This window comes from Telmatherina bonti (assembly GCF_933228915.1).
Source record: "Telmatherina bonti genome assembly, chromosome: 8".
Taxonomy (NCBI): domain Eukaryota; kingdom Metazoa; phylum Chordata; class Actinopteri; order Atheriniformes; family Telmatherinidae; genus Telmatherina; species Telmatherina bonti.
This window is the reverse complement of record NC_136626.1, coordinates 40,113,045-40,127,961: the sequence shown is the minus strand read 5'-3', so window position 1 is coordinate 40,127,961 and position 14,917 is coordinate 40,113,045. Positions and strand designations below refer to the sequence as shown.

Here is a 14,917-nt window from a genome sequence, read left to right as displayed (position 1 = left end):
TAATGCACAGTCCTACAGTAGAATCTTACTGCACAGTACTACTGCACAGTCCTCCAGTAGAATCCTACTAAAGAGTCTTAATGCAAAGTCATACAGTAGAATCCTACTGCAGAGTCCTAGTGCACAGTCCTACTGTAGAATCCTACTGCACAGTCCTACTGCAAAGTCCTACAGTAGAATGGTACTGCACAGTCCTACTGCACAGTCCAACAGTAGAATCCTACTGCAGAGATCTACTGCACAGTCCTACAGTAGAATCCTACTACAGAGTCCTACTGCACAGTCCTGCAGTAGAATCCTACTGCAGAGATCTACTGCACAGTCCTGCAGTAGAATCCTACTACAGAGTCTTAATGCACAGTCCTAAAGTAGAATCTTACTGCACAGTCCTACTGCACAGTCCTCCAGTAGAATCCTACTGCAGAGTATTAATGCAAAGTCCTGCAGTAGAATCCTTCTGCAGAGACCTACTGCACAGTAATACAGCAGAATTCTACTGCAGAGTCTTACTGCACAGTAATACAGCAGATTTCTACTGCAGAGTCCTATTGCACAGTCCTACAGTAATATCCTACTACAGAGTCCTACTGCACAGTCCTACAGTAGTTCCTTAATGCAATGTCCTGCAGTAGAATCCTACTGCACAGTCCTACTGCACAGTCCAACAGTAGAATCCTACTACAGAGTCCTACTGCACAGTACTACAGTAGAATCCTACTGCACAGTCCTACTGCACAGTCCAACAGTAGAATCCTACTACAGAGTCCTACTGCACAGTTCTACAGTAGAATCCACCTGCACAGTCCTACTGCAAAGTCCTGCAGTAGAATCCACCTGCAGAGTCCTACTGCACAGTCCTGCAGTAGAATCCTAGTACAGAGTCTTAATGCACAGTCCTACAGTAGAATGCTACTGCAGAGTCCTACTGCACAGTCCTGCAGTAGAATCCTACTGCACAGTCCTACTGCACAGTCCAACAGTAGAATCCTACTACAGAGTCCTACTGCACAGTCCTGCAGTAGAATCCTACTAAAGAGTCCTAATGCAATGTCCTACTGTAGAATCCTATTGCAGATTCTTAATGCAAAGTCCTACAGTAGAATCCTACTACAAAGTCCTACTGCACAGTTCTGCAGTAGAGTCCTACTGCACAGTCCTACAGTAGAATCCTACTACAGAGTCTTACTGCACAGTTCTGCAGTAGAGTCCTACTGCACAGTCCTACAGTAGAATCCAACTACAGAGTCTTAATGCACAGTCCTACAGTAGAATCCTACTGCGCAGTCCTACTGCACAGTCCTGCAGTAGAATCCTAACACAGAGACTTAATGCAAAGTCCTGCATTAGAATCCTACTACAGAGTTTTAGTGCACAGTCCTGCAGTAGATCCTTAATACAAAGTCCTGCAGTAGAATCCTACTGCACAGTCCTACTGCACAGTCCAACAGTAGAATCCTACTACAGAGTCCTACTGCACAGTCCTACAGTAGAATCCTACTAAAGACTCCTACTGCACAGTTCTACAGTAGAATCCACCTGCACAGTCCTACTTCACAGTCCTACAGTAGAATTCTACTGCACAGTCCTACTGCACAGTCCTACAGTAGAATCCTACTACAGAGTCCTACTGCACAGTCCTGCAGTAGAATCCTGATACAGAGTCCTACTGCACAGTCCTACTGCACAGTCCTACAGTAGAAGCCTACTGCTGAGTCTTAATGCAAAGTCCTACAGTAGAATCCTACTGCAGAGTCTTAATGCAAAGTCATACAGTAGAATCCTACTGCAGAGTCCTAGTGCACAGTCCTACTGTAGAATCCTACTGCACAGTCCTACTGCAAAGTCCTACAGTAGAATGGTACTGCACAGTCCTACTGCACAGTCCAACAGTAGACTCCTACTGCAGAGATCTACTGCACAGTCCTACAGTAGAATCCTACTACAGAGTCCTACTGCACAGTCCTGCAGTAGAATCCTACTACAGAGTCCTACTGCACAGTCCTACAGTAGAATACTACTGCAGAGTCCTACTGCACAGTCCTACAGTAGAATCCTACTGCAGAATCTTAATGCAAAGTCCTACAGTAGAATCCTACTGCAGAGTCCTAATGCAAAGTCCTACTGTAGAATGTTATTGCAGAGTCTTAATGCACAGTCCTACAGTAGAATCCTACTACAGAGTCCTACTGAAAAGTCATACAGTAGAATCCTACTGCAGAGTCCTAATGCAGTCGTGCAGTAGAATCCTACTACAGAGTCTTAATGCACAGTCCTGCAGTAGAATCCTACTACAGAGTCCTACTGCACAGTCCTACAGTAGAATCCTACTACAGAATCTTACTGCACAGTCCTACTGCACAGTCCTCCAGTAGAATCCTACTGCAGAGTCTTAATGCAAAGTCCTGCAGTAGAATCCTTCTGCAGAGACCTACTGCACAGTAATACAGCAGAATTCTACTGCAGAGTCTTACTGCACAGTAATACAGCAGAATTCTACTGCAGAGTCCTACTGCACAGTCCTACAGTAATATCCTACTACAGAGTCCTACTGCACAGTCCTACAGTAGATCCTTAATGCAAAGTCCTGCAGTAGAATCCTACTGCACAGTCCTACTGCACAGTCCAACAGTAGAATCCTACTACAGAGTCCTACTGCACAGTCCTACAGTAGAATCCTACTAAAGAGTCCTACTGCACAGTTCTACAGTAGAATCCACCTGCAGAGTCCTACTGCACAGTCCTGCAGTAGAATCCACCTGCAGAGTCCTACTGCACAGTCCTGCAGTAGAATCCTAGTACAGAGTCTTAATGCACAGTCCTACAGTAGAATCCTACTAAAGAGTCCTACTGCACAGTCCTGCAGTAGAATCCTACTACAGATTCTTAATGCACAGTCATACAGTAGAATCCGACTACAGAGTCCTACTGCGAAGTCCTACAGTAGAATCCTACTACAGAGTCTTAATGCACAGTCCTACAGTAGATCCTTAATGCAAAGTTCTGCAGTAGAATCCTACTGCACGATCCTACTGCACAGTCCAACAGTAGAATCTTACTACAGAGTCCTACTGCACAGTCCTGCAGTAGAATCCTACTACAGAGTCCTACTGCACAGTTCCACAGTAGAATCCTACTGCAGAGTCCTACTGCACAGTCCTGCAGTGGAATCCCAGTACAGAGTCTTAATGCACAGTCCTACAGTAGAATGCTACTGCATAGTCCTACTGCACAGTCCTACAGTAGAATCCTACTACAGAGTCCTACTGCACAGTCCTACAGTAGAATCCTACTACAGAGTCTTAATGCACAGTCCTACAGTAGATCCTTAATGCAAAGTCCTGCAGTAGAATCCTACTGCAGAGTCCTACTGCACAGTCCAACAGTAGAATCCTACTACAGAGTCCTACTGCACAGTCCTGCAGTAGAATCCTACTACAGAGTCTTAATGCACAGTCCTACAGTAGAATCTTAATGCAAAGTCCTGCAGTAGAATCCTACTGCACAGTCCTACTGTACAGTCCTACAGTAGAATCCTACTGCAGAGTCCTACTGCACAGTCCTACAGTAGAATCCTACTAAAGAGTCCTACTGCACAGTCCTGCAGTAGAATCCTACTACAGATTCTTAATGCACAGTCATACAGTAGAATCCTATACAGAGTCCTACTGCACAGTCCTACAGTAGAATCCTACTACAGAGTCTTAAAGCACAGTCCTGCAGTAGAATTCCTACTGCAGAGTCCTACTGCACAGTAATACAGCAGAATTCTACTGCAGAGTCCTACTTCACAGTCCTACAGTAGAATCTCACTACAGAGTCTTACTGCACAGTCCTGCAGTAGAATCCTACTACAGAGTCTTAATGCAAAGTCCTGCAGTAGAATCCTACTACAGAGTCCTACTGCACAGTCCTGCAGTAGAATCCTACTACAGAGTCTTAATGCACAGTCCTACAGTAGAATCCTACTGCACAGCCCTACTGCACAGTTCTCCAGTAGAGTCCTACTGCAGAGCCCTACTGCACAGTCCTACAGTAGAATCCTACTGCAGAGTCTTAATGCAAAGTCCTACAGTAGAATCCTACTGCAGAGTCCTAATGCACAGTCCTGCAGTAGAATCCTACTACAGAGTCTTAATGCAAAGTCCTAAAGTAGAATCCTACTGCAGAGTCCTACTGCACAGTCCTGCAGTAGAATCCTACTGCAGAGTCTTAATGCAAAGTCCTGCAGTAGAATCCTACTACAGAGTCTTAATGCACAGTCCTGCAGTAGAATTCTACTGCAGAGTCTTAATGCAAAGTCCTACAGTAGAATCCTACTACAGAGTCTTAATGCACAGTTTTACAGTAGAATTCTACTGCAGAGTCCTACTGCACAGTCCTACAGTAGAATCTACTACAGAGTCTTAATGCACAGCTCTACAGTAGAATGCTACTGCAGAGTCCTACTGCACAGTCCAACAGTAGAATCCTACTACAGAGTCCTACTGCACAGTCCTGCAGTAGAATCCTACTACAGAGTCTTAATGCACAGCTCTACAGTAGAATGCTACGGCACAGTCCTACAGTAGATCCTTATTGCAAAGTCCTTCAGTAGAATCCTACTGCACAGTCCTACTGCACAGTCCAACAGTAGAATCCTACTACAGAGTCCTAGTGCACAGTCCTACAGTAGAATCCTACTAAAGAGTCCTACTGCAGAGTTCTACAGTAGAATCCACCTGCAGAGTCCTACTGCACAGTCCTGCAGTAGAATCCACCTGCAGAGTCCTACTGCACAGTCCTGCAGTAGAATCCTAGTACAGAGTCTTAATGTACAGTCCTACAGTAGAATGCTACTGCAGAGTCCTACTGCACAGTCCTACAGTAGAATCCTACTGCAGACTACTACTGCACAGTCCTACAGTAGAATCCTACTAAAGAATCCTACGGCACCGTCCTGCAGTAGAATCCTACTACAGATTCTTAATGCACAGTCATACAGTAGAATCCTACTACAGAGTCCTACTGCAAAGTCCTACAGTAGAATCCTACTACAGAGTCCTACTGCACAGTCCTACAGTAGATCCTTAATGCAAAGTACTGCAGTAGAATCCTACTGCACAGTCCTACTGCACAGTCCAACAGTAGAATCCTACTACAGAGTCCTACTGCACAGTCCTGCAGTAGAATCCTACTACAGAGTCTTACTGCACAGTTCTACAGTAGAATGCTACTGCAGAGTCCTACTGCACAGTTCTACAGTAGAATCCTACTGCAGAGTCCTACTGCACAGTCCTACAGTAGAATCCTACTAAAGAGTCCTACTGCACAGTCCTGCAGTAGAATCCTACTACAGATTCTTAATGCACAGTCATACAGTAGAATCCTATACAGAGTCCTACTGCACAGTCCTACAGTAGAATCCTACTACAGAGTCTTAAAGCACAGTCCTGCAGTAGAATTCCTACTGCACAGTAATACAGCAGAATTCTACTGCAGAGTCCTACTTCACAGTCCTACAGTAGAATCTCACTACAGAGTCTTACTGCACAGTCCTGCAGTAGAATCCTACTACAGAGTCTTAATGCAAAGTCCTGCAGTAGAATCCTACTACAGAGTCCTACTGCACAGTCCTGCAGTAGAATCCTACTACAGAGTCTTAATGCACAGTCCTACAGTAGAATCCTACTGCACAGCCCTACTGCACAGTTCTCCAGTAGAGTCCTACTGCAGAGCCCTACTGCACAGTCCTACAGTAGAATCCTACTGCAGAGTCTTAATGCAAAGTCCTACAGTAGAATCCTACTGCAGAGTCCTAATGCACAGTCCTGCAGTAGAATCCTACTACAGAGTCTTAATGCAAAGTCCTAAAGTAGAATCCTACTGCAGAGTCCTACTGCACAGTCCTACAGTAGAATCCTACTGCAGAGTCTTAATGCAAAGTCCTGCAGTAGAATCCTACTACAGAGTCTTAATGCACAGTCCTGCAGTAGAATTCTACTGCAGAGTCTTAATGCAAAGTCCTACAGTAGAATCATACTACAGAGTCTTAATGCACAGTTTTACAGTAGAATTCTACTGCAGAGTTCTACAGCAGTCCTGAAGTCTTACAGCATTATCTTACCTATTTTAACAGCCTTGCTGCCTCATGGCAGTCTTTCTACAGAGTTCCAATGCAGAGTCTTAAGCTTTTACTTCCCCCTCAAGGAGCAAAATCTTGTAAAAGAAAACCATGTTGTGTTCTGGTCAACTCATACTCCATGAGAAGTTCTGTCTGCAGTGAGAGGGGGGTGTGGGCTGGGTTTTTTCTTTGTGTAATGTCAATGAACAATTGACCTGCTTATTTCAGCGACTTTGCACATATTTTTGTACCTGCAGACCTTTAGTAGATCTGCCACTAGAGTGTTTCTGCAGTATTCTACTGCAGGGTCCATGGAAGATGAAAAGAAGTCATTTGAAGCAGTAGGTTTGTTCTGCACTATCTTCTTGGGCCCTACCTGTGACTGCACGTTGGCTCCCACCTGAGCCCCCTGGTACGAGTCCCCATTTAGAGATTGCACGCTCATGAACAAGTCCCCGGAATTTGACATGCTAAAAGAACCAGCAGAACCTGGAAGGAGAGAGGGAGCAGTGGAATCACAGAGAGCCAGTGGAAGTTGCATGCAGAGGTCAGTTCTGTTAGATCAGAGGAGCAACAAGGAAGAAACTACATAAGAAGAGGAAAGACAGGGGCTGGATGGATGTTTTAATTGAAACGTTAAACACAGAAAACAGTCAAAAATGGTACTGAATGCAAATGACTGCTGACCTATTTGAAAGTCAGATATGTGGGTTAGCATTTTACTTTTAGGTACAGGATAACTGCACACTCGTCTAGCTTTAGATCATCACAGACCACTACACCCAGCTTTCTTCTATGCAAGCATTAATTAAAAAATTGTGATATACTTGGATCATTTTCTTCTTTATAAACGGTTTTTGACTTGTCATGAATAAATATTGTAGGAATAAAATGTCATTCTCCAGTTCCGAGTTTTGATATGGACTGATGTAAAACGGTGATTATTGATTGATCTCATCTGGTTTGTCAAAAAAAGCAGGTTTGATCCACATAAAAATGCAGGTTTCGGTCTATTATATTCTATATAGCAGACGGAATACAGGAAGCAGACTATAAAACAAAGTACATTGTGAGTAAACAATTGTGGGGTTGAAGGTGGCCAAAGTTCATATAGAAATCTGAACAACCCAGATCACCAGGATCTGATAAAGCTCCATATTTTCTTACCTCTTGTGGAGAGTGAAACAAGTTTTATAAAAGATCCGATTGATTTGAGAAATGCAGCGTGAACGCAGTCTGAGTTCTGAGTATTGTTGCACTCCCAAACTGAACTGAGTAGAAGTCTGGCGGACTATCCCGATGTGAATGTACCCTTAAACACCTTTACTGTCCCAATGCCATCCATCATCCATCCATCATCCCTCCATCATCCCTCAATCCATCCATCCATCTTCCATCCATCCACCCATCATCCATCCATCCATTCATCCATCATCCATCCATCATCCATCCATCATCCCTCAATCCATCCATCCATCTTCCATCCATCTTCCATCCATCCACCCATCATCCATCCATCAATTCATCCATCATCCATCCATCATCCATCCATTCATCCATCATCCATCTATCCATCCATCATGCATCCATCCATCCATCATCCATCCATAAATCCATCTATCCATCCATCCATCATCCATCCATACATCAATCCATCCATCATCCATCCATCCATCAATCCATCCATCAATCCATCCATCATCCATCCATCATCCATCCAACCATCAATCCATCCATCCATCCATCCATCCATCCATCCATCTGTCAATGCCATCCATCATCCATCCATCATCCATCCATTCATCCATCCATCCATCATCCATCTATCCATCATCCATCCATCCATCATCCATCTTTCCATCATCCATCCATCCACCCATCTATCGATCCATCCATCCATCATCCATCCATCCTTCATCCATGCATCCATCATCCATCCATCCATTCATCATCCATCCATGAATCCATCATCCATCCATCCATCCATCCTTCCATCATCCATGAATCCATCCATTATCCATCCATCCATCCATCCTTCCATCCATCCATCCATCCATCCATCCATCCATCTATACATCCGTCCATCATCCATCCCTTAATCCATCCATCCATTCATCCATCCATCCATCATCCATTCATCCATCCATCATCCATCCATCCATCCATCCATCAATCCATCCATCCATCATCCATCAATCTTTCCATCATCCATCCATCCATCCATCCATCTATCCATCTATCCATCCATCCTTCCATCATCCATGCATCCATCCATTATCCATCCATCCATCCATCCATCCATTCATCCATCATCTTTCCATCATCCATCAATCCATCCATCATCCATCCATCATCCATCCAACCATCAATCCATCATCTCTCCATCCATCCATTATCCATCCATCCATCCATCCATCCATCCATCATCCATCCGTCAATGCCATCCATCATCCATCCATCCATCCATCCATCATCCCTCCATCATCCCTCCATCCATCCATCCATCAATCCATCCATCCATCATCCATCCATCTTTCCATCATCCATCCATCCATCCATCCATCTATCCATCTATCCATCCATCCTTCCATCATCCATCCATCATCCATCCAATATCCATCCATCAATCATTCATCCATCCATCATTCATTCATCCATCATCCATCCATCCATCCATCCATCCATTCATCCATCATCTTTCCATCATCCATCAATCCATCCATCATCCATCCATCATACATCCAACCATAAATCCATCATCTCTCCATCCATCCATAATCCATCTATCCATCCATCCATCCATCCATCCATCTATCCATCTATGAATCCATCATCCATCCATCATCCATCCATCATCCCTTCATCATCCCTCCATCCATCCATCCATCTTCCATCCATCCACCCATCATCCATCCATCCATCCATCCATCATCCATCCAACCAACCATCAATCCATCATCTCTCCATCCATCCATAATCCATCCATCCATCCATCCATCCATCCATCCATCATCCATCCATCATCCATCCATCATCCTTCCATCATCCCTCCATCATCCCTCCATCCATCCATCCATCAATCCATCCATCCATCATCCATCCATCTTTCCATCATCCATCCATCCATCCATCTATCCATCTATCCATCCATCCTTCCATCATCCATCATCCATCCATTATCCAACCATCCATCCATCAATCATTCATCCATCCATCATTCATCCATCCATCATCCATCCATCCATCCATCCATTCATCCATCATCTTTCCATCATCCATCAATCCATCCATCATCCATCCAACCATCAATCCATCATCTCTCCATCCATCCATAATCCATCTATCCATCCATCCATCCATCCATCCATCCATCCATCCATCTACCCATCTATGAATCCATCATCCATCCATCATCCATCCATCATCCCTTCATCATCCCTCCATCCATCCATCCATCTTCCATCCATCCACCCATCATCCATCCATCCATTCATCCATCATCCATCCATCATCCCTCAATCCATCCATCCATCTTCCATCCATCCACCCATCATCCATCCATCCATTCATCCATCATCCATCCATCATCCATCCATCATCCATCCACCCATCAATCCATCCATCATCCATCCATCCATCCATCCATCAATCCATCCATCATCCATCCATCTTTCCATCATCCATCCATCCATCTACCCATCTATCCATCCATCCATCCATCATCCATGCATCCATAATCCATCCATCCATTCATCATCCAACCATGAATCCATCATCCATCCATCATCCATCCATCATCCCTCTATCATCCCTCCATCCATGCATCCATCATCCATCCATCCATTCATCATCCATCCATGAATCCATCATCCATCCATCCATCCATCATCCATCCATCCATCATCCATGCATCCATCCATTATCCATCCATCCATCCATCCATCCATCTATACATCCGTCCATCATCCATCCATCTATCCATCCATCCATCCATCATTCATCCATCCATCATCCATGCATCCATCATCCATCCATCAATTCATCATCCATCCATGAATCCATCATCCATCCATCCATCCATCATCCATGAATCCATCCATTATCCATCCATCCATCCATCCTTCCATCCATCCATCCATCCATCTATACATCCGTCCATCATCCATCCCTTAATCCATCCATCCATCCATTCATCCATCCATCCATCATCCATTCATCCATCCATCATCCATCCATCCATCCATCCATCCATCCATCAATCCATCCATCCATCATCCATCAATCTTTCCATCATCCATCCATCCATCCATCTATCCATCTATCCATCCATCATTCCATCATCCATTATCCATCCATCCATCCATCCATCCATTCATCCATCATCTTTCCATCATCCATCAATCCATCCATCATCCATCCATCATCCATCCAACCATCAATCCATCATCTCTCCATCCATCCATAATCCATCCATCCATCCATCCATCCATCCATCCATCATCCATCCGTCAATGCCATCCATCATCCATCCATCATCCATCCATCATCCCTCCATCATCCCTCCATCCATCCATCCATCAATCCATCCATCCATCATCCATCCATCTTTCCATCATCCATCCATCCATCCATCTATCCATCCATCCTTCCATCATCCATCCATCATCCATCCATCCATCCATCAATCATTCATCCATCCATCATTCATCCATCCATCATCCATCCATCCATCCATCCATCCATTCATCCATCATCTTTCCATCATCCATCAATCCATCCATCATCCATCCATCATCCATCCATCATCCCTTCATCATCCCTCCATCCATCCATCCATCTTCCATCCATCCACCCATCATCCATCCATCCATTCATCCATCATCCATCCATCCATCATCCATCTATCCATCCATCATGCATCCATCCATCCATAAATCCATCCATCCATCCATCCATCATCAATCCACCCATCAATCCATCCATCATCCATCCATCCATCAATCCATCAATCCATCCATCATCCATCCATCTTTCCATCATCCATCCATCCATCTATCCATCTATCCATCCATCCATCCATCATCCATGCATCCATAATCCATCCATCCATTCATCATCCATCCATGAATCCATCATCCATCCATCATCCCTCTATCATCCCTCCATCCATGCATCCATCATCCATCCATCCATTCATCATCCATCCATGAATCCATCATCCATCCATCCATCCATCATCCATCCTTCCATCATCCATGCATCCATCCATTATCCATCCATCCATCCATCCATCTATACATCCGTCCATCATCCATCCATCTATCCATCCATCCATCCATCATTCATCCATCCATCATCCATGCATCCATCATCCATCCATCAATTCATCATCCATCTATGAATCCATCATCCATCCATCATCCCTTCATCATCCCTCCATCCATCCATCCATCTTCCATCCATCCACCGATCATCATTCCATCCATTCATCCATCATCCATCCATCATCCATCCATCCATCATCCATATATCCATCCATCATGCATCCATCCATCCATCATCCATACATAAATCCATCCATCCATCCATGCATCCATCATCCATCCATCCATCATCCATCCATCATCCATCCATCCATCCATCCATCCAGCATCCATCTATCCATCCATCATGCATCCATCCATCCATCATCCATCCATAAATCCATCCATCAATCCATCTTTCCGTCATCCATCCATCCATCTATCCATCTATCCATCCATCCATCCATCATCCATGCATCCATAATCCATCCATCCATTCATCATCCATCCATGAATCCATCATCCATCCATCATCCATCCATCATCCCTCCATCATCCCTCCATCCATGCATCCATCATGCATCCATCCATCCATCATCCATCCATAAATCCATCCATCCATCCATCCATCCATCATCCATCCATCCATCAATCCATCCATCATCCATCCATCCATCCATCCATCCATCATCCATCCATCTTTCCATCATCCATCCATCCATCCATCCATCCATCTATCCATCCATCAATCCATCCATCATCCATCCATCTTTCCATCATCCATGCATCCATAATCCATCCATCCATCCATCATCCATGCATCCATAATCCATCCATCCATTCATCATCCATCCATGAATCCATCATCCATCCATCATCCATCCATCATCCCTCCATCATCCCTCCATCCATGCATCCATCATGCATCCATCCATCCATCATCCATCCATCCATCCATCCATCCATCATCCATCCATCCATCAATCCATCCATCCATCCATCCATCCATCAATCCATCCATCATCCATCCATCTTTCCATCATCCATCCATCCATCCATCCATCCATCCATCTATCCATCCATCAATCCATCCATTATCCATCCATCTTTCCATCATCCGTACATCCATAATCCATCCATCCATTCATCATCCATCCATGAATCCATCATCCATCCATCATCCCTCCATCATCCCTCCATCCATGCATCCATCATCCATCCATCCATTCATCATCCATCCATGAATCCATCATCCATCCATCCATCCATCTATACATCCATCCATCATCCATCCATCAATCCATCCATCCATCTATTCATCCATCCATCCATCATCCATTCATCCATCCATCATCCATCCATCCATCAATCCATCCATCCATCCATCAATCCATCCATCATCCATCCATCCATCCATCCATCCATCCATCCATCAATCCATCCATCATCCATCCATCTTTCCATCATCCATGCATCCATAATCCATCCATCACTTCATCATCCATCCATGAATCCATCATCCATCCATCATCCCTCCATCATCCCTCCATCCATGCATCCATCATCCATCCATCCATTCATCATCCATCCATGAATCCATCATCCATCCATCCATCCATCTATACATCCATCCATCATCCATCCATCAATCCATCCATCCATCTATTCATCCATCCATCCATCATCCATTCATCCATCCATCCATCAATCCATCCAACTTTCCATCATCCATCCATCCATCCATCCATCTATCCATCCATCCATCATCCATGCATCCATCATCCATCAATCCATCCATCATCCATCCAACCATCAATCCATCCATCCATCCATCCATCCATCCATCAATCATCTCTCCATCCATCCATCATCCATCCATCCATCCATCATCCATCCGTCAATCCATCCATCATCCATGCATGCATCATCCATCCATCCATTCATCATCCATCCATGAATCCATCATCCATCCATCCTTCCATCATCCATGCATCCATCCATTATCCATCCATCCATCCATCCATCCATCTATACATCCGTCCATCATCCATCCATCAATCCATCCATCTATCATCTATCCATCATTCATCCATCCATCATCCATGCATCCATCATCCATCCATCAATTCATCATCCATCTATGAATCCATCATCCATCCATCATCCCTTCATCATCCCTCCATCCATCCACCGATCATCATTCCATCCATTCATCCATCATCCATCCATCATCCATCCATCCATCATCCATCTATCCATCCATCATGCATCCATCCATCCATAATCCATCCATCCATCCATCCATCCATCCATCATCCATCCGTCAATGCCATCCATCATCCATCCATCATCCATCCATCATCCCTCCATCATCCCTCCATCCATCCATCCATCAATCCATCCATCCATCATCCATCCATCTTTCCATCATCCATCCATCCATCCATCTATCCATCCATCCTTCCATCATCCATCCATCATCCATCCATCCATCCATCAATCATTCATCCATCCATCATTCATCCATCCATCATCCATCCATCCATCCATCCATTCATCCATCATCTTTCCATCATCCATCAATCCATCCATCATCCATCCATCATCCATCCATCATCCCTTCATCATCCCTCCATCCATCCATCCATCTTCCATCCATCCACCCATCATCCATCCATCCATTCATCCATCATCCATCCATCCATCATCCATCTATCCATCCATCATGCATCCATCCATCCATAAATCCATCCATCCATCCATCCATCATCAATCCACCCATCAATCCATCCATCATCCATCCATCCATCAATCCATCAATCCATCCATCATCCATCCATCTTTCCATCATCCATCCATCCATCTATCCATCTATCCATCCATCCATCCATCATCCATGCATCCATAATCCATCCATCCATTCATCATCCATCCATGAATCCATCATCCATCCATCATCCCTCTATCATCCCTCCATCCATGCATCCATCATCCATCCATCCATTCATCATCCATCCATGAATCCATCATCCATCCATCCATCCATCATCCATCCTTCCATCATCCATGCATCCATCCATTATCCATCCATCCATCCATCCATCTATACATCCGTCCATCATCCATCCATCTATCCATCCATCCATCCATCATTCATCCATCCATCATCCATGCATCCATCATCCATCCATCAATTCATCATCCATCTATGAATCCATCATCCATCCATCATCCCTTCATCATCCCTCCATCCATCCATCCATCTTCCATCCATCCACCGATCATCATTCCATCCATTCATCCATCATCCATCCATCATCCATCCATCCATCATCCATCTATCCATCCATCATGCATCCATCCATCCATCATCCATACATAAATCCATCCATCCATCCATGCATCCATCATCCATCCATCCATCATCCATCCATCATCCATCCATCCATCCATCCATCCAGCATCCATCTATCCATCCATCATGCATCCATCCATCCATCATCCATCCATAAAT

The 14,917-nt window shown here is 44.4% G+C and overlaps 1 protein-coding gene across 2 annotated transcripts in view; it reads right to left on the bottom strand.

Annotated features, from left to right (window-relative positions):
- The window catches only part of LOC306759999 (pre-B-cell leukemia transcription factor 1-like), a gene marked incomplete at its 5' end in the record, with an annotated part of 169,490 nt that overhangs the window by 46,265 nt on the left and 108,308 nt on the right, over positions 1-14,917 (bottom strand). For both annotated transcript variants that reach the window (XM_079245752.1, XM_079245751.1), the window contains one exon: positions 6,477-6,589. In XM_079245752.1, the coding sequence (XP_079101878.1) occupies positions 6,477-6,589 (113 nt within the window). The remainder of the gene's footprint in view (positions 1-6,476; positions 6,590-14,917) is intronic.